The 22,779-nt window shown below is 38.6% G+C and overlaps 1 protein-coding gene across 2 annotated transcripts in view; it reads left to right on the top strand.

The window, feature by feature from the left end:
• Positions 1 to 22,779, top strand: part of sugct (succinyl-CoA:glutarate-CoA transferase) — a 288,833-nt gene that overhangs the window by 241,499 nt on the left and 24,555 nt on the right. For both annotated transcript variants that reach the window (XM_066687287.1, XM_066687297.1), the window contains one exon: positions 8,652 to 8,715. In XM_066687287.1, the coding sequence (XP_066543384.1) occupies positions 8,652 to 8,715 (64 nt within the window). The remainder of the gene's footprint in view (positions 1 to 8,651; positions 8,716 to 22,779) is intronic.

Below are 22,779 nucleotides of genomic sequence, written 5' to 3' on the forward strand. Positions count from 1 at the left end.
TCAATCTGTAGATGTCACTTTTTCCAAACATTGGGAATATTCAAACTTTTCCACACAAAGGCAGCACTGTGAAGTAGTGGTTAGGGCTCTTATAACCAGAAGGTTGTGGGTTCAAATCCCAGGTGGGGCAATGCTGTTGTACCCTTGAGCAAGGTACTTCATTTAGATTGCTCCTGTAAAATTTCCTGCTATTTGTCTGCTATTTCCGCCTGGATGCACTCGCACCACCTCAAGCTCAACCTCTCCAAATCGGATATCCTGTTTTTCCCCCACTCTTCCTCACCTTCTGCTGACCTCCCCATCTCGATCCCCTTGGAATCCACCACACTCTCTCCTTCTTCTTCCGCTAAAAATCTAGGAGTCACCCTCGATCCTGCGCTCTCGTACACCCAGCACATCACCACGCTGACACGCACCTGTAGATTCTTCCTGAGCAACATACGCCGGATCCGTCCCTTCCTCACCGACTACTCGACTCAGCTACTTGTCCAGTCACTGGTCCTCTCCCACCTGGACTACTGCAACTCCCACCTGGCCGGCCTGCCTGCATCTACTACCCGCCCGCTCCAGCTCATCCAGAACTCTGCGGCTCCTCTGATATTCTCTCTGCCACGATTCGCACACGCTACTCCACTGCTCTGCTCCCTCCACTGGCTCCTGATACCAGCATGCATTCAGTTCAAGACATTGACCCTCACCTACCGCTGTCTCGACCACACTGCATCAAGCTACCTTCAGTCACTCGTCTCTCCATACATCCCCTCCAGACCACTGCGCTCCTCCAGTGCCAGACGACTAACTCTACCTCCTCTCCACTCTCCAACCTCCAGAGCCCGCTCCTTCTCATCCCTGGCCCCTAAATGGTGGAACGACCTGCCCACCGAAGTCAAAACAGCAGAGTCCTTGGCCTCATTCCGGCGCTTACTCAAGACGCATCTTTTTCGACAGTACTTGTAATATTAGTCCTTTTATCCCTGCTAGATAGCACTTCACAGTTTTATTATGCTTCTTGCTTTCTTGATTGTTTTCCTCCTTGCTCCCTTTCCTGTAGCCCTTGATGACCCTACATCTTGACAGCACTTAGCTTTCACTGTCCAGGATGTAGGACCTCACTTACTTTACTTGTGTAAATTGTAAATTGGAATTTGTAAAATGTGTTTTGAATTGCTATGTATTAGTTAAATTGAATTTGTAATGATTGATGCCTTGTACTTAACTGTATTCTTGCACTTTGTATTGCACTTATGTTGTAAGTCACCCTGGATATGGGCGTCTGCCAAGAAATAAAAATAATAATAATAATAATAATAATAAAATGCCCAGCTGGGTTCAAATGAAAGTCACCCTGGATAAGAGCATCAGCTAAATGACAAATAATGTAATAATGTAATGCCTAAAATCTAAATAAATAAAAATATTTGCCCCAAAAAATAGATATTCTAACATGGTGCAAAGTCTTGCTCGTTATTGGAATGTAGCCTTTTTTTCCTCTGCCTCACAAATCTGTTTATGCCTCGTAAACCCTCCTGCATTCCACTGTTTGACCTCAGCTTTGTGCAGTTATTGGATGAATGTGCCCCACAAATATGACCCCGTTTCACACTTATTAGGCCGGCCCTGGGCCGCCTCAAATTTAGTCCGGCTTTTTTTTAGAGACCCCGTTCACATTTGAGGTTTCAGGAGGCCTAAATGCGTTCACATATGCGGGCGAAAAGGAGGCCTAAACGAAATGCATGCTGGGAATTAAACAGATCTGCTGAAACAAACCAGTTACGCATGACATTAGGTCTGCTTACAGGTGTATGCGCTGTATTTATCATCACTTTAATAAACAAACTTATTAATATTGATTATGTATATGCTATTGGTCGGTTCTATATTTTCTTTAAAAGTAATCTTAACCCTTTGCAGCCGAAGCTTTCTAATATAATTAAAAATGTGGTGGTTCAATGGGAATCGACTTTATCTATTTCCCTTTTCAAATGTCTGTCTTCGGTCTAAAAGTCTAAAAGTGCTGTTACACAATTCACCCGAAAGCGAAGCATGTAGGACATGTGATTATTAAAACACAATAAATCGTATGCATTAGTATGCAATCGTATGCATCGAAAGCAGCCTCTGTGATCACTTCTATATCCTCATCCACATTGTAAACAGTGCTTTAATTTCTGCATCGTCCCAGTTACCTCCAACTCCAGCATTTGTGATTGTACTGCTCAGCTCAATATAATCGCATTTTGGATTGGATAGTAAACAGCTGGTCTCGCAAAATTCGGGTAAGTGAATAAAGATATCTGGTCCCGTTCACAATTTCACAATGCAATTTTCAGGTGTAAAATGCATACTGTTAAATTCCAGACTTCAATCATACTTAGTACAAGAACAAACAATAGCAAGTTTACCAGCTACACACTTTTATTTTAATTGACCGAGTAGTTTGAACTATTTACATCATTATAACTCATTTCTTAGCCTATGCTTTTTTTAATATATTGTCTGTGTGAATGTGCCAGTTGGACAGCCCAAAGGTGGGGGGGAGGGTGTAAAAGTATGTATGCAGGGTGGGTGAGTCAGTTTGGGGACTCTGTCTGTCTATTTGTGTGTGTGTGTGTGCATGAGTGTGAATGGGTGTTATGTGTGGGGCATTATTGTGTTGGGTTAGGGAGGGATATTTGTGGCTAAGTGTGTCTGTGTGGCTCCCCCGTCTCGGGGTGGTACAGCCGGAGAGCGGTAATTGGACGGGGAGATAGGGGAATATATAAGGGCATGGTGATGGGTTAGGATTTGAGTTGAGTGGGAGTTTAATGGAGAGCAACATATGTGTGTTTAGAGAATCTGAAGGAAAAAGGGGGAAAGGGAAGTACCTCTGTGACAGATTAATAAATCACAGTTTTTGTTATGGAAAAATTCTGTCTCGAGTGCTTTATTTTATTAGCAACCTTTAGAAAGGTAAGGTCGCTACAATTTATAAAGATGTGCGAAAGATGTGCTAGCGAAATGTATCTACATTTACGGCTATAGATCAATATGACATTTAAACAATATAGAGATTACTGTTTGTCTTGTGAAGTCGTGTAAGCTTGTTGGCTGCCTGTGTTTATTCTGCGGTGGCAAAGCGGTGTCTCCTTTGACTCAGACATGCAGTCTCTGGGGGCAGCTGGAGGCGAGTTGGTGACGTTTTAAACATTCTGTTATTTGTACATATATATATATACAGACAGGTGACAAATTAAAGGAAAAACCTGAATAAATGGGTGGAGGAACATAATGAATGCAGATGCCTCCAAACAGGTGTACTGCATGATACAATTATGCAATTAACATCCTATCATGCTCTGTGGCATGTATAAAATGCTGAGCAGGCCCAGTTGATCTTGATTTTGGATCAAGATGGCAAGAGAAAAGGATCTAAGTGACTTTGAAAGAGGGGTCATTATTGGGGCACCATAGGCACTCGTCTACAGAGATATGAAAATGAAGTGATATGGTCAGATTAGTCATCCTTCACCATATTCTCGACAAGTGGGCGAGTGCATGTTTGCCGACAAACAGAAGTATTTACAAGTGCCACAGAGAGACACAGGAAAGTACAGGTGAGAGGCAGCCATCTTGTTGTTTGACTAGTTTAAGACCAGTCTTAGCATTGCTCATTTTGTTTTAAGTTTGCCTAAATTGAAGTTAGCATTGTCTGTAGTTTGCCTAAATTGAAGTCAATTCAGTTCAGCTGCTGAGCTGGTGAAAGTAAACAGGTTGTAGAAGGGAGATTTTGTCTAGGACTAGCAGGAATTCTGTTGCAGGAGGAGCCAGGTGTGGCCAGTTAGGTGTGAATTGGGGGTAGGTAGACAAAAGCTACTTAAAGCAGCTGTTGAGAAAGAGCTGCACTGTTTTTCGGTCTCAAAAGTTAAGCAGTTGACTAGGCAACAGGAACCAAGGGACTTAAAAAAAAAAACAAAACTAAGATTTAGAAGCATGTGGCCACTACAGTGACAGGTTTTTCAGAATGATTGCCTTCCTGGATGAACTCATCCAAGAAGGTTTCATTTGTGAACGTTGTCGACAGGTTGAAATTCTAGAGATCAAGGTTCGTGATCTTGAGGCTCAGCTTGTCGATCTGCGCTGTATTAGGGATATAGAAGAATTGGTCAATCAGCCCATGAGAGAGATGGTGTGCACGCCACAACCCCTAGAGACACCCCAAGAGCTAGGTTCCAACTGCTGGACACCGAGTTGGACAATGACAGCTCAGAGGGTGATGGGGGGGTGGGCAGTTGAGCACCAGAGCACCATGGTGGCCACTCCCCCCCAGAAGAGGGAGGTAGTTATAGTAGGAGACTCAATTCTTAGAGGTGTAGATCACACAGTGTGCTCTAGTGATAAGGAGACCCGCATGGTATCTTGCCTGCCTGGTGCTCAGGTTGCAGATCTCCCTATACTAGTAGACGGGCTACTGGCTAAAGCCAGGGGGAATCCACTGGTCATGGTCCACATTGGAACTAATGACATAGGAAAAGGTTGGACAGGTACCACGTGCCAGGCCAGGGAGACAGGCAGAGATTAGAAAGTGTAACACGTGGTTGAAATCTTGGTGTAGGGAAGAGGGGTTTAGGTTTATGGAGCATTGGTCTTTTTTCTGGGATAGATGGGACCAAACCGGATGGTCTACATCTAAACAGAAGGGGGCTAATGCATTGGGAGAGCGTATGGGCAGAGACATTGAGAATCATTTAAACTAGGGACCAGGGGGGCAGGGAGCTCAGACAATGGGAGATGTTCCTCTAAGGAAAGAAGACAAAGGGAACCCTCTAGTAGGAAAGTCCTGAAATGTTTGTACCTCAATGCCAGGAGTATAAGTAACAAGTTGTTGGACTTAGAAGCCACAGTGCTGGCATGTGACTATGATGTTGTAGGAGTGACGGAAACATGGCTTACAGAAAACGATGGGGATGAAGTTAGAAGGATACACACAGTTTAGGAGAGACAAGCAAAATCAAAGATGTGTAGCAATATGTGGGAGAAATGACATTGAGGCAGAAGAACTTGTATTAGATCCCAGTAACGGAACAGAATCTTTGTGGGTGAAACTTTTGGACAAGAGATGTGGAGGATTAGTGGTAGGAGTGTGTTACAGACCACCCAACTCAGATATTCAGCAAGATGTTGCATTGTACAGTGTAATCAGGACTGCATTTAGCAAGGATGTGGCTATTATAATGGGGGATTTCAATTTCCCAAACATAGACTGGGAAAACCCGGTTGGGACTACAGAAGCAGAAATAGAAATGGCGGAGATGGTAAATGACTGCTTTCTAAATCAATCTGTCAGGGAACCAACCAGGGAGAGTGCATGCATTGACTTGACCAAGATAGAGTCAGAGGGACACTAGTTAGAGAACCAATGGCAAATTGTGATCGCAACATGGTTAGCTTTGAGGCATTCTTTCAAAAAACAAGGCCCAAGTCTAAAACAATGGTCTACAATTTCAGAAAAGCAAACCTTGAAGGTATGAGGCGGTACTTAGAAGAGGTAGACTGGAGCACACTGGATACAGATTCAGTTGAAAATGGATGGTTATATTTTAAGAATATACTACTTGTGGCTCAGGAGAAATTTGTACCAAAACTTAGCAAATTGAGAACCAAAAAACAGTGGCCAAAATGGTTTAATAGAGGTATGCAAAAAAATATCAAGAGGAAGAAAATGTTGTATAGTGCATACAAAACGGACAGAGACGAAACAAAATACATTGAATATGTTGAGCTGCAAAGAAATCTTAAGAAAGGGATCAAGATAGCAAGAGGGAAATAGAAAGAAACATAGCTCTTGGAGCTAAAACTAATACAAATAGCTTTTTTCAATACTACAACAGCAAGAGGACAACAAGGGAGGAAGTGAAACAGATAAAGGGCAAAAATTGAAGTATCTTGGAAAACAAACAAGATGTGGCAAATGTTCTAAATGAGTATGAAGTTTTTACAAAAGAAAAAAGGGAAAACATGTCACAGGTTAACAATCAGTCCAGTCAAATCCTAAGAGAAATCAGGATAAATGAGGAGGAGGTACTAGCAGAATTAAAACCCAACAAATCACCTGGGCTAGATGGGATATTTCCAACAGTACTTAAAGAAATGAGGGAAATTATTTATAGGCCGCTAACTCAAATATTCCAAATGACACTTAGAACAGGGGATGTGCCGACTGACTGGAAGACAGCAAATGTCATACCAATCCACAAGAAAGGGGACAAAACTGAGCCAGGAAATTACAGACCAATCAGTCTCACCTGCATTACTTGTAAAATGTTGGAAAAAATGATTAGACAGAAAATAGAGGAGCATCTTAATGAAAACCATATTCTTGGAGATAGTCAACATGGGTTTAGACGAGGCAGATCATGTCTTACTAATCTATTCGAGTTCTTTGAACATGCAACTGCAGCTGTAGTTCAGGTGAAAGCATATGATATGATATACATAGATTTCCAAAAAGCTTTTTATAAGGTTCCACACCAAACACTGATCCTCAAATTGGAAGCTGTAGGCATTCAGGGTAATGTAAGTAGATGGATTATGAACTGGTTGATGTATAGAAAACAGAGGGTGTCGATTAGAGGAGTTGCTTCTAACTGGAGTGAGGTTGTTAGTGGAGTTCCACAGGGATCAGTACTAGGGCCTTTGCTTTTTCTAGTCTATATTAATGATAGTTAGCAAACTTGTCAAATTTGCAGATGATACTAAAATAGGTGTCTCAGCAGATACAATGTCGGCATTCAAAGGGACTTAGATAACATTCAGTTGTGGGCCGACACCTGGCAGATGAAATTCAATGTGGACAAGTGCAAGGTAATACACGCAGGTAACAAAAATGTCCACTATAATTACACTATGGGAGGAATAGATGAAGTATCGCATGAGAAAGACCTAGGACTCTATGTGGACTCCTCACTTTCTCCATCCAAACAGTGTGGGGAAGCAATAAAGGCAAACAGAATGCTAGGGTATATTATGGGATCACTTTGATTTAAAAAAGGATCAAGTTCACTTCAAATACTGTGATTCTGTGTTAAAATATAACACCATGACTACGCCAATGATGTATCACCTGACAAACAAACATCCTACCGCCTTGGTTAGTGGTTCGTCCTCCTCTCAACCAACCATTACATCGATGTTAGCTAGAAATAATGGTAATGAACATCGGGCAGAGAGGATATCACAAGAGATTTGCTGGTTAATAGAGAAAGATATGATGTCAATAAATATTGTTGACGACATAGGTTTTCTGGGCTTAATGAATTTGGTAGGATATAGCATTCTATCGCAGGGCACAGTCACTGGGCTCATAGAAAGGCGCTACAGAGAAAAGAAAGCAGATCTTAAAGCACAATTGACTACAATAGAGAAGGTGGCCCTAACTACCGACTGCTGGACTGCCTTGACCGTGGAGACTTACATCACCATCACCTGCCATTACATCAGCAATGATTGGAAGGTGAAGTCTGCAGTCCTGCTAACCGAAAGTCTGCCAGTCCGACACACAGCGGACCACCTTGCGGAAAAACTAAACGAGGTAGTGGATATAAGGGGACTGCCAGAGTCATTTAAATGTAATACTCATCCAAAGATGGAGAGTCGGATATTTTTAAATATAGGTTAAAAACTCCTTATTTTTTGATTGATCTTTTGACTCCATTTCTGTTTTAAAATATAATGTTTTCATGTTTAATCCAAAAATGAGGTTCGTTTTCTGATGTGTGGTTATCTACATGGTGTCAAATATGTCCATATCTTGTTAAAATAAAGATTTTATTTAGGAATCTAATCTAATCTAATTTTATTTAGATTTTCTGTCATAGGCAAAACCCCACACTTTTTAATAAGATTAATCGATTGATTGATCTTTAACGATGTTGACGGTCGATTAAGGAAAAGTCTTTAAATTTGCAACCCTAGTCAAAAGTGTAGAATTTAGAACAAGGGAAGTAATGTTAAGACTGTACAATACACTAGACCTCATCTGGAACACTGTGTACAGTTCTGGGCTCCACACTTCAAGAAAGATATCGCTGCTCTAGAGGCAGTTCAGAGGAGAGCAACCAGACTTATTCCAGGTTTGAAGGGAATGTCCTACTGAGAGACTGAGGGAACTGAACCTTTTCACCCCGGAACAGAGGAGACTACATGGGGACTTGATTCAAGTCTTCAAAATCATGAAAGGCATCGACCGCATCAAACCAGAGGAGCTTTTCCAGAAATTGGGCTTCAAGGCTTTCAAGACAGAAAACAGGAGACACTTCTTCACACAGAGAGTTGTCACAATCTGGAACAAACTACCCAGCAATGTGGTCGAAGCTGAACATTTGGGAACATTTAAAATGAGCATGATGGGTCGAATTGACTCCTCTCGTTTGTAAACTTCCTTATGTTCCCAAAGTGGAACAGTCTTGTTGCAAAGGAAGTTTAAGATGCCATTGGCATGAAATAGCCAATGGATGTCCTGCTTCAACTATCCTTCCTGCTTAACTTTACAAATGTCTTAATGTCTTATATTGTACTAATACAATATAATATTTCCTGCAACACAAAATACCTTAATTGGAAGTTTTAGATAAGGGGTTTTAACATGGTCTTACATTATGTTTATTCCTTCTCAGGTTATCCACAATGATCTCATCATGGAAATGCACCACCCCTCAGCAGGAAAGATAGCTGTACCAGGTCAGTCATATTTTCTTTATTACCTGATTTCTTAGCAGACTAATTGTTACAACATATCACATTATTTTACATAATACTCAGTTTACTTCATATATTAAAATAAAACATTGATACAGCACTTAATTTCCTAAGTTAATTAATATTGTTCTAAAAGATGAGAACTGCTTGAATTTAATGTAAATATTGGATGTTTAGTTTGAACTATAAAGCAGAAATGTAGAAAGTGCTGGAAGCTTTTCATGAGGGATAACATGGACATTTCTATATTTCTGTACTATCAGTTTGATTATTCATTTACTACTTATAAATAGTATATATTGTAGCCTGGATAGTCATGCATCATGCATATTACAGGTCAAATTGTTGAATAGTTTGTTCATTCATTTCTTTTTAAATTTCTTCATGTTATCCCAGGCATACATCTTTCCATGCTTCTTTGCGTTGTCTGCAGTTTCTGTAACATTTTTGCATTTAGTGACCAGGTTATTATTTACTATGAGGGGCCGTACAAGCCATTATTCATTCTGGGCTTCTCACATACATACATTCTCCTTTCACATACATATATTTTCACTCGCACATACATACATTCTCCTTTCACATACGTATATTTTCACTCTCACATACATACATTCTCCTTTCACATACATATATTTTCACTCTCACATACATACATTCTCCTCTCACATACATATATTTTCACTCACACATTCATACTTTTGCTTTCATGCACATGCAGTCAATGTATACATGTAATATTATATATAATATATGGATGTAAGAAGAGAATATATGTATGTGAGAGGAGAATGTATGCAATGTATGTCTGAGAGAGTATAGTGGAAACAGAAGGCAGGTCATTTATCGCGCTGTGATTGGCTGAGAAGCTTGTACTGGGTCATGTTCAGGTCACGGTCAGTGTGGACGGTTAAAATTAGCGAGCACAGAAATACAACTTGTACGTGTAAAACTATACTTACGGTTTTTATTTTATTTTATTATAAATGTACTTTGACTTAAACAAAAAACGTATAAAGACAAGGTAGTTGATGTTTTACCTAATCAACTGCATATATTTTGATGGTAAATGTTTATTTTGAAATTGATGCATGCAACAAGTTCCAAAAAAGGTGGGACAGGGGCAATATAGGATTAATAGTGATGTGACAAGATGAAATTTGAAGGTGATGTGAAACAGGTGAGGCAATCATGTAATCATAGTATATAAGGAACCTCCAAAAAAGGCCTAGTCCTTCAAGAGCAAGGATGGGTCAAGGCTGGCGAATCTGCCAACAGATGCATCAGCGAATAATCCAACACATTGAGAACAACATTCCCCAAAGACAAATTGGTAGGATTTTGGACATTTCACCTTCTACAGTGCACAATATAATTAAAATATTCAAGGAATCCGGTCAAATCTCGGTGCGTAAATGAATGCGTTGAATGCACGTGATCTCCAATCCCTCAGACATCACTGTCTTAAAAACAATCATGAGCCTGTAATGGATATCCTGACATGGGCTCGGGAATTCGTAAACCTTTGTCAGTCAACACCATTCGCCGCTGCATCCACAGATGCAAGTTAAGGCTTTACTATGCAAAGCAGAAGCCATACATCAACACTCCCGAAAAGCACCGCCGACTTCTCTGGGCTCGGTCTCATTGGAGATGGACAGTAGCACAGTGGAATCGTGTTTTGTGGTCCGACAAGTCAACATTTCAAATAGTTTTTGGACAAAACAGACGTTGTGTTCTCTGGGCCAAAGAGGAAAAGGACCATCCAAGCTGTTATCAGCGTCAGCGTCTGTCATGGTATGGGGGTGTGTCAGTGCCCATGGCATGGGTAACTTGCACATCTGTGATGGCACCATTAATGCACAAAGATTTGTACACATTTTGGAGCAATATACAGTGCATCCAGAAAGTATTCACTTCACTTTTTCCACATTTTGTTATGTTACAGCCTTATTCCAAAATTGATTAAATTCATTATTTTCCTCAAAATTCTACAAACAATACCCCATAATGATAACGTGAAAGAAGTTTGTTTTAAATTTTTGCAAATTTATTAAAAAAAATTTTTTTTGTTAAAATCCATGTCTATAAAATACAATACTATGAAAGTTTATTTTATCTCCTCCATGTGTTAGGCCTGACTAACTGCATATTCACAAAACAAAGTTAATTACTTAACAATTTACAAATTAATATGTTGCATTTAAATATATTGTTTATCAATACTTACACAACACAATAACAGAATAATGTACCTGCCACATAGTAATCATTTTTCTTCTATTTGTGTTAAGGATAATGCATTTCCTACGGTCTTTTAAAACTTAAAATTGTCACACTTAAAGATTTTCAAAAATATCATGCAGTTCTTACAGTCAAAATTGTTCTCAGCTGTAATCCATCTAACATTAATATATTGAGGGAGGAATACCCATTATTATGTTTTTTTTTTTTTTTTTTTTTTTAAGAATGAACCAGAGACAAAAACAATTGCAATTGTTCACTACATTTTAATCTTGATGTCCAAATCCATTGCAACTGATTTGCCACTGCAGTAACTGCTTGAACATTTGGTACATCGGCTCCTTAATTTCTTTACCCTCAGTAGCCCTCAGTCACATTGTTCACCCCCTGGTTAACTGGCACTAATTTAATTCCAAAAGCGTTCCAGATTTGCACTCCTTACTGAAGCAGAATGACCCGTTTTTCCAGCCCACATAATAACATCAAATTAATGTTGTAGCGGTTTTGGAACTGTAGACATAATAACAAAGGTGGAGGGATTATTTATGTAACATTCCATCAACAACAAATGCAGAGCTTTTTCTTGAGGTGGCTGGAAAACATTATGAGGCAAACCGTACAGGCCTGTGTGTTTGGAGAACATCAATTTATCATCAATTTAATAACTAGGCCCTATGCCATGTAGCATTACAATATGTGAAGTATTTATTAGTGATTTCCTTTCATATGCATCTATGCTAAGAAAAAGTCATAGTTTTATAACAATCTATACTTTAAACGTAAACTATATCTCACTCAGAATGAAAACAGACTTTCATGCAGTTCAGCTCTCTGCATAATTCCACACGTGACAAAGAAGCTCCCTTCTCCATATTAAATGCCCATATAACATCAGCAGTATTAAGGTGATGTGTTATCTGTCTTAATTCTTCTGTATTTTTTTTGTATACCCTCATTCTTTATCCATGGAACACTTCAGAAACAATTAATGCTGTTTTCTTGATGTTGCCGTCTTTGCCTGAAAACGAGTTACTTGTGGTCTATGGGAGATACAATATATAGCCTACACTACTATGTGAGGCTTTGTTTTGTTTTAAGTAAGTTACAGACAGCACTACCCAAGATTAGATTGCTAATGGAGTAAGGCACTATGAAATCTGCCACAAAAAATTTAGGTTTGGATTGCAAATTGCAAAGCTTTACTACAATTCACTGTGTGATCTTTGTTTCGGCTCATTCATAAGAAGCGACAAGGACAACATTCTGACCCAAGTGCGTACTGTGCAGGCGAATTTTCAGACTGAACAACAAACCAAACGTGCAATGAAAGTACAACATACTCTGTAATTACTTGATCAATTCCTTAGTTTTAACAAAAAGGAACTGAGTTCTACCAGTCTACCAAATTAGTGGTTTTCATTTTCATACATTTTGAGAAAAAAAAAAAAAATCTGTAACTTGTAGATTACTGAAAGGATTTTCACAAATTTATGCCACAAAATAATATTGGTGTGAAGGAGACCATCCTAATGCCATTTTTTACAACATACGTTTAGTGGTTTACGAATTTTTGCCCCAGGCTCAATCATAGTCAACTGCATTCCATCATGTGTAGTCTGAAGCCTGTCAGTCAACAAAGGTCCTGATTGATATTTATTAGACACTTTGCAGGTTTAAATAAGTCTATCTAGACCAGCAGTTTTCAAACTTCATCAAAATGAGCCTTCCTGAGCAATGACAAAAAAATGACTGTGCCTTCTTACTAAAACAATATAACAAAATCTTGATTTGATCAATATAGTATGAGTTGCAGAAGTAGGCTTTACAGTTTGAGATCAAAAACAGTAGAAATGGAAACAGCTAAACTAAAAAAATAAAACCATTTAAGATACATGACATAAACCAATTAAAGCTGAATTCTGTATAATATTAATTATTCACACCTTATCAGTGGGAGAGGTGTGTTTGTTTCCTCAATGTCCAAAGTAATGGGATTGGGGGTTGCAATTTAGACACATAAGTCATCTTCCAAAGTAAGCCGGGTGTGATATTTTGTTTGAATTGCAGCTAATGCTGAGAAGCTGCTCCATGTAAAGTCCAGTTTTAAATAAGTTTCGTTATATTTTTGACTTCTGCGTTTTGCTGGAACTTCCGCTGCTGCCCTCACTTCGGCTTGCATTGGACGCTTTTCTCCCTTTCTCACAAAACGTTCAATTTCTCACAGGTTCTCTCAAAGCACGCTGCTGTATATACTTATATACTTATACATATTTACGTTATATAATAACGTATAATAATAATTTATTTAGGAGCACCTTTCAGGGTACCCCAGGACACTGTACAAAAATGTCACTGTTGCTTTGGAACAGAAGAACTTTAAGCAAATGCTTATTTATTTATTTATTTATGTATGTATGTATGTATTTATTTTTAGTTATTTTAGAATATAATATGTTTAATATATACACTCACCTAAAGGATTATTAGGAACACCTGTTCAATTTCTCATTAATGCAATTATCTAACCAACCAATCACATGGCAGTTGCTTCAATGCATTTAGGGGTGTGGTCCTGGTCAAGACAATCTCCTGAACTCCAAACTGAATGTCTGAATGGGAAAGAAAGGTGATTTAAGCAATTTTGAGAGTGGCATGGTTGTTGGTGCCAGACGGGCCGGTCTGAGTATTTCACAATCTGCTCAGTTATTGGGATTTTCACGCACAACCATTTCTAGGGTTTACAAAGAATGGTGTGAAAAGGGAAAAACATCCAGTATGCGGCAGTCCTGTGGGCGAAAATGCCTTGTTGATGCTAGAGGTCAGAGGAGAATGGGCCGACTGATTCAAGCTGATAGAAGAGCAACTTTGACTGAAATAACCACTCATTACAACCGAGGTATGCAGCAAAGCATTTGTGAAGCCACAACACGTACAACCTTGAGGCGAATGGGCTACAACAGCAGAAGACCCCACCGGGTACCACTCATCTCCACTACAAATAGGAAAAAGAGGCTACAATTTGCACAAGCTCACCAAAATTGGACAGTTGAAGACTGGAAAAATGTTGCCTGGTCTGATGAGTCTCGATTTCTGTTGAGACATTCAGATGGTAGAGTCAGAATTTGGCGTAAACAGAATGAGAACATGGATCCATCATGCCTTGTTACCACTGTGCAGGCTGGTGGTGGTGGTGTAATGGTGTGGGGGATGTTTTCTTGGCACACTTTAGGCCACTTAGTGCCAATTGGGCATCGTTTAAATGCCACGGCCTACCTGAGCATTGTTTCTGACCATGTCCATCCCTTTATGACCACCATGTACCCATCCTCTGATGGCTACTTCCAGCAGGATAATGCACCATGTCACAAAGGTCGAATCATTTCAAATTGGTTTCTTGAACATGACAATGAGTTCACTGTACTAAACTGGCCCCCTCAGTCACCAGATCTCAACCCAATAGAGCATCTTTGGGATGTGGTGGAACGGGAGCTTCGTGCCCTGGATGTGCATCCCACAAATCTCCATCAACTGCAAGATGCTATCCTATCAATATGGGCCAACATTTCTAAAGAATGCTTTCAGCACCTTGTTGAATCAATGCCACGTAGAATTAAGGCAGTTCTGAAGGCGAAAGGGGGTCAAACACAGTATTATTATGGTGTTCCTAATAATCCTTTAGGTGAGTGTATATTTACATTTTCTACACTTTCTTTTTAACTGTAACTAGCTCAAACCTTCCTTGACACACTCCTGCACCCCCCTTGGAAGGCGCAACGCACAGTTTGACCTAGACCAAGCTACAATTGCCAAATCCCATTTGCTGATTTTAACTTACTAGCTAATTAGCTTACTTGATAATTGATGCTGCGGAACTAGGTTGCAGTGTTATAGCATAGATTTTCACTGAGGCAGAAACAAAAAAAGGACAAACCTCTTTTAGATCCTATTCAAGGTAAAACTCGCTACAGATGCAAAAACACAGCCACCATGTTATAATAAAATGCTATTTGGTGGCAGGTGAGGTGAACTTGGACTGTCCAGTGAAAGTAACAAGAAAATACAGCTAGGTATAGCTACACATAAATGTCATCGTCATTGAAACAGTATGCAAGCAGTTACTGTAAATAAAATTGAAGCATAATCAAATAACAAAACAATACCTTTCTCTTGTGCTTGTTTTTCCTTCAGTTTATTTTTATGATTTTGGTGCGTTCTTGATTTTTTTTCCACCATTATAATTTGGATAAGACCATCTATTTAACTGTTCGACAGCAACATTTTGTTCACATTGTGTCGTAATCCCATTTTTCTTTCTCTTTTTTTCTACTACACCCAACAAATACCAAAACCAGATTGATGATAGATTTCTAGAGCATAACTTATGTTTGATTCCATGATTAAACATAAAATTCAATCTGAAAACTGATCACTGTGATCAATTATAGAAAATAATTGAAAATATATTCAATTTATTAATTATTAGTTTTTTCTAGGGGGCCCTAGCGGATGCTTATGTTGCTTATGCCTAGAAACAGCTCTGATCGTCGTTCTGTAATATAAATTCCTTCTTTAACTAGAGGTATGCATTCTCCCACCCAACCAGTCCTTTAAGCTATGAACACAAGAACGATTGTGACTTTGAATGTTCTTTAAAAATAGTGAAACAAAGTTTATTCTGGTAACAATATCAATAGCCTTAATGCAGACTTTGTATCTTGCTTAGGAGGCCTACATTGTCACAGAAAATCACAAAGGACAACTCATACTGCCAACATTACTGCTGTGCCAAGTCCTATTAGTTTAAATAAAGAGGTTTATTTTGGGAAATGCCTCATAATAAATTATTTTATATACTCATTAATGAGGCCTCATTCACGAGCAATAGCCGAAAACATTTCCAGAATGTTTCTATGCCAAGTGATCCATGATTGAAAGCATAAAAGAACTCTGTAAGAGTCACTGTTACACAAAGTTTAACAGGTATTGTTAAACACTTACTTAGGTGAGGATTTTGAAACCTTTGCAGCATCTCTGTATTTATTCTATGCAATTAACAATTCACATCAAATCAATACTAGAGGGGGTGACAATTGCCATGTTACGTAATTGATTAGTATCCTGCTCTTGTTTACATTCAGCCCTTCATTTACTGTTCATTTTAAGTGACTTATTGAATCTGAAGCCCCAATTATGCAATATTTCCCAATATTTTCTATGCAGCAGCTAATGACCAAGTCTTGTCTTTTGTTCAGTGGAATTCCACCATGACCCCATCACTTGTTTTCTCCTCAAACACAATGGAACTGTTCCAAGGCACAGCACGTTTCGCTGCTATCCACACATTCACCATAAAACGTTAAGATAAGACCATCTATTTAACTCTTCGACAACAAAAGACTATCTATGGTGCATTTTGTTCACATCCATGTCAATAAAATACGGTACAATTAAACTTTATTTTATCCCCCCCCAGCCTGATAGGCTGACTTTCAGTTTCACTATTCACAGTAATAATAAATTATGTATATAATTTACACATTTATATAGATTTTATTTAAAGGGGAACTCTCACAGTAACATGGTTTATATGTGTTTATACTTATGTGTCAGTAGGAGTACAGAGGTTAAGTATCTGTGATTTTTTTTTCTGTGATCTTTTTAATTTCAGTACCTTTGTAATACCCCTAAATGAAAGCTTTTATGTGTATCAGGATGTGACATTTCAACACCAGATAGCAGAAAAGACTACATCTTAAGAGCATGGGATCCCCCTAACAGCTATGTTCAGTGATTTTATTACCATATGACATTGTGTTTACACTTTGCCAAATTGAGTCCTGTTGCACTGAAATAATTACATTGAATAAAGGCTGATAACATATTGTTTTTCTTAAATTGTTTGCTGTTATTAATACAATGTACATACAATGACAATGAAGAACAGATCATTTAGGGTTGGAAGATATGATTTGCACCAGTGCCAACTTGCGTGCAGCAGCTGAGGAGGTGACTGTATTGGAGAGAGACAAAGAAGGCAAAGCAGAGTGACTTTGACTGGTATATAACACGTATTGGGCATAGTCTTTGGGTAAATGTAAGTGAGCATATTTACCCGAGCAAGTATTTAAACTTAATGCCCCATTTTAAGATGAGCACTATCTGTCCTATTTATTTATTATGCCAACTAACTGATTTTATTTAATCTTGTAGAGTGAATTGCATAAGTATTCACCACCCACATTTTGTTATGTTACAATCAGGAATGAATATTGATTTAATTGGGATTATCTCCCTTTGATTAACACCACGTGTGCAACACCTTGAAGGTGTAATATATATATATACACTCACCTAAAGGATTATTAGAAACACCATACTAATACTGTGTTTGACCCCCTTTCGCCTTCAGAACTGCCTTAATTCTACGTGGCATTGATTCAACAAGGTGCTGAAAGCATTCTTTAGAAATGTTTGCCCATATTGATAGGATAGCATCTTGCAGTTGATGGAGATTTGTGGGATGAACATCCAGGGCACGAAGCTCCCGTTCCACCACATCCCAAAGATGCTCTATTGGGTTGAGATCTGGTGACTGTGGGGGCCAGTTTAGTACAGTGAACTCATTGTCATGTTCAAGAAACCAATTTGAAATGATTCGACCTTTGTGACATGGTGCATTATCCTGCTGGAAGTAGCCATCAGAGGATGGGTACATGGTGGTCATAAAACGATGGACATGGTCAGAAACAATGCTCAGGTAGGCCGTGGCATTTAAACGATGCCCAATTGGCACTAAGGGGCCTAAAGTGTGCCAAGAAAACATCCCCCACACCATTACACCACCACCACCAGCCTGCACAGTGGTAACAAGGCATGATGGATCCATGTTCTCATTCTGTTTACGCCAAATTCTGACTCTACCATCTGAATGTCTCAACAGAAATCGAGACTCATCAGACCAGGCAACATTTTTCCAGTCTTCAACTGTCCAATTTTGGTGAGCTTGTGCAAATTGTAGCCTCTTTTTCCTATTTGTAGTGGAGATGAGTGGTACCCGGTGGGGTCTTCTGCTGTTGTAGCCCATCCGCCTCAAGGTTGTACGTGTTGTGGCTGCACAAATGCTTTGCTGTATACCTCGGTTGTAACGAGTGGTTATTTCAGTCAAAGTTGCTCTTCTATCAGCTTGAATCAGTCGGCCCATTCTCCTCTGACCTCTAGCATCAACCAGGCATTTTCGCCCACAGGACTGCCGCATACTGGATGTTTTTCCCTTTTCACACCATTCTTTGTAAACCCTAGAAATGGTTGAGCGTGAAAATCCCAGTAACTGAGCAGATTGTGAAATACTCAGACCGGCCTGTCTGGCACCAACAACCATGCCACGCTCAAAATTGCTTAAATCACCTTTCTTTCCCATTCAGACATTCAGTTTGGAGTTCAGGAGATTGTCTTGACCAGGACCACACCCCTAAATGCATTGAAGCGACTGCCATGTGATTGGTTGGTTAGATAATTGCATTAATGAGAAATTGAACAGGTATTCCTATTAATCCTTTAGGTGAGTGTATATATATATATATGTAATTTTTTATGTAAATTGTGTACTTTTTTAGAAAGCAGCTTGCTTACTGAGGCATTTACCACTTGTAAAAATGAAAAGAAAATAACCATGGATTATATTTATAATTCAGCACATGCCTACAGAATGATACTTTGTGTAGAGCCTGTCATGTAATTGGAACTCACTTCCCCATGTTGGGTTCTGTCTCCCCAATTCGTCTGAATGAAATGCTTTTTGGTAGAAATGCAATTTGAACATATGAAATATAATTATAACATAGCTGAAAAAGTATGGAAGACCTGTGGCAGTTTGGGAGAATAAGCAACTATTTCATTTTGCTAATGAGATGGGTAGAGTTACTAATGTGTTATTTCACAATTCTGCAGCCAAAGTATATGGAAAGCATTCAACTGAAATCAAGTACTGCATTCTTAGCATATGGTATTTTCCATGTAATGTTTGGCTTCATGATGATGTTTGGTCTTGTATGAGAAGTATTGATGTGATAAATATGAATATTCTGGGATATATTTCCATTGAAAAAGAACTACTTTTCCAATAATTTTGTATAGTCTAAAGCAGTGGTTCAAAACCCTGGTCCTGAAGGACCCCCTACCCTGCTGGGTTTTGTTCCAATCGAGCTCTCAATTACTTAATAAACCCTTCATAAACACACAATTAAAGTTCTGAAAAAATATTACTGAATTATTAAAAAAAACTGCAGCATCCAAATTAACTACAGTCAAATCAATAAACTGAACACTTAAAAAGTAAGTGAAATAGTCAAATTAATTTGCCCAACTTCACCTTGATCTAATGTTTTCTTAATAAATATTCAATAAAAAAATACTTCTTGTAGTACTGCTGTTATTAGTATTAATTAGTAAGAATAATAGTAATTTTGAGTCTTCAGTAACTTATTTCAGATTTTTCATAATTTCATAATTTGTTGATATGAGGCAGGTTTCTTTGACAATACTTTTTTATATGAGGGGATGGTGAGGTGACATTTAGCTTTGATTCAGCTGCTGAGAATCAGTGAATCAAATCAGCAAAATATTGAGTTTACAAACAACTTGTTAATTTTGAATAACTTAGATGACAAACTTATTAATTCAATTCCTTCATTCCATTCCTCAAATATAATCCAGGAGTCCAAAACAAAGTGCATCATATAATTGAAACCTGCCCCTGACTCAAAAGAATCGATTTACACTGGACTGTGAGAAAACAATTAAATGTTCACGAACTGCACATCACTGAGAATCAGCCACCTAGGAAAACTTATATCTAGAAAGTCAGTGTGTATGTAACAAGCAATATATCAATACAAATTAAGATTATATCACAACCTCCTAAAAATGATTTACTTAAAATAAAGTTTAGTATAATCTCAAACATTTTTATTATATTGTTGGCTTCTGCTTTAATGATGGTTATTTTGCACCAGACCATTATGACACAGAATCTGACTGAAACTGAAAAAAAAAGATAGAAAATATGACAGAATTCCACTTTCCTACACATAGGTGTGTATAGCAAGCTCTATATCTGTTTGAATAATTAAAAGTAAGTAGCTGTAAACAGAACTTAACCCCTAAGCTATGTAGGATCTGGTCTGATCACCCTCAAATGCAGTCAAACTGGGCGTATTCTCTGCATTTCCAGCGTTTAATCTTAACCATTATGGAAATCAAACAGTGTAAATGCAGGTGAGGTTTACTCCTTGTATTTAATAAAAATGTATCGTGATAATTATTATTATTTATATGTGTTTGTGTATGCAGATTGTCATCATCCAGGATATGGTTTGCTACTTTACACTTGATAACTCAAAATGGGGACAGGCACACAACTCACAAGAGAACTGACATTTCAGAATGCTGTAAAAATGTTGCATTATCCAGAGCAGTGATAGTTAACTTGGGTGCATGACATTTTTCCAGGGGTAAATGGAGGTAATGGAGTGCATGGCATGAACAGTATGCAGTATGCATGGTATGACTGCATATTGTGTAAAAGTCTAATTTTACGGTTCTGTTTATTTATTTATTTAAAAAATATTCCAAATAAATAAAACATCTGACATGTGCACACACCAAAGAATGGATGGCAAAAACATTACTCATTTCATGTAGGATGCCACAGTCCCACATAAACGAATAATTTGATACCATCTGCTGTTTTCTGCCATTTAATTGCTTACTTTTGCATATTCTCTCATTCATATTTTGAGTGGTTCAATATTATTGTATAATGTCGGCTAACTGATAAATCAGGAAAATTATGTATTAAAGTAAGAATAAATGTACTTTTTTTTTTTTTAAAGCATACAATTCCTTGAATTAGTATGGTTTGTAAAAAACAAAGTGGTACATCAATCCAGCCATCCATTTTCAATAACCACTTCATCCACTACAGGGTCATGGTGAGCCAAAGTGCTAGTGTTTTAAACAAGGTTTTTTTTTTTTTTTTTTTTTTCATTCCTGATAGGATGGTGGGAACACGGATGCTTATGGGTTGTGTCAGTCCTAGTCCTAGTCCTACTACATTGTGTCAGTACTAAAGTAAAGTCACTGTTTATCTCCTGTTAATAAATAATACAACATTGCAATTATAAAGGCTAAATTTTGAGTCCTCTACCGATCAAATCAGTAGCGTTGCTAAGCTGTTTGCACCACAACAGGAATAGTGAACATCTGATAAGTAATGAAACAATTAACTTTTTTTATGAAATTACTGCAGCATTTGGCAATATTATAATGTGTACACAACACTTTTGGGCACATGTCATTAAATTAGTTAGAACCTGACATCAGAACATGCAGGCCCGGTAGGATGATTTGGTACTTTGGCATTATTTTGATGTTTTTTAATACAGTATTATGCTATAATAATTCAATACATCTACAGCTGTAAGATAGAAACGTCTATGTTTGTTTTGTTAAACCAAAAATATGACTTCAGCCCAAATGGGCATTTAGAGTAGTTAAGAGGATCTGAAAATAAATTAATTTATTTTAATAGTGATATACACTCACCTAAAGGATTATTAGGAACACCTGTTCAATTTCTCATTAATGCAATTATCTAACCAACCAATCACATGGCAGTTGCTTCAATGCATTTAGGGGTGTGGTCCTGGTCAAGACAATCTCCTGAACTCCAAACTGAATGTCTGAATGGGAAAGAAAGGTTATTTAAGCAATTTTGAGCGTGGCATGGTTGTTGGTGCCAGACGGGCCGGTCTGAGTATTTCACAATCTGCTCAGTTACTGGGATTTTCATGCACAACCATTTCTAGGGTTTACAAAGAATGGTGTGAAAAGGGAAAAACATCCAGTATGCGGCAGTCCTGTGGGCGAAAATGCCTTGTTGATGCTAGAGGTCAGAGGAGAATGGGCCGACTGATTCAAGCTGATAGAAGAGCAACTTTGACTGAAATAACCACTCGTTACAACCGAGGTATGCAGCAAAGCTATTGTGAAGCCACAACACGTACAACCTTGAGGCGGATGGGCTACAACAGCAGAAGACCCCACCGGGTACCACTCATCTCCACTACAAATAGGAAAAAGAGGCTACAATTTGCACAAGCTCACCAAAATTGGACAGTTGAAGACTGGAAAAATGTTGCCTGGTCTGATGAGTCTCGATTTCTGTTGAGACATTCAGATGGTAGAGTCAGAATTTGGCGTAAACAGAATGAGAACATGGATCCATCATGCCTTGTTACCACTGTGCAGGCTGGTGGTGGTGGTGTAATGGTGTGGGGGATGTTTTCTTGGCACACTTTAGGCCCCTTAGTGCCAATTGGGCATCGTTTAAATGCCACGGCCTACCTGAGCATTGTTTCTGACTATGTCCATCCCTTTATGACCACCATGTACCCATCCTCTGATGGCTACTTCCAGCAGGATAATGCACCATGTCACAAAGGTCGAATAATTTCAAATTGGTTTCTTGAACATGACAATGAGTTCACTGTACTAAACTGGCCCCCACAGTCACCAGATCTCAACCCAATAGAGCATCTTTGGGATGTGGTGGAACGGGAGCTTCGTGCCCTGGATGTGCATCCCACAAATCTCCATCAACTGCAAGATGCTATCCTATCAATATGGGCAAACATTTCTAAAGAATGCTTTCAGCACCTTGTTGAATCAATGCCACGTAGAATTAAGGCAGTTCTGAAGGGGGTCAAACACAGTATTAGTATGGTGTTCCTAATAATCCTTTAG

Source organism: Amia ocellicauda, chromosome 2 (assembly GCF_036373705.1).
Source record: "Amia ocellicauda isolate fAmiCal2 chromosome 2, fAmiCal2.hap1, whole genome shotgun sequence".
Taxonomy (NCBI): domain Eukaryota; kingdom Metazoa; phylum Chordata; class Actinopteri; order Amiiformes; family Amiidae; genus Amia; species Amia ocellicauda.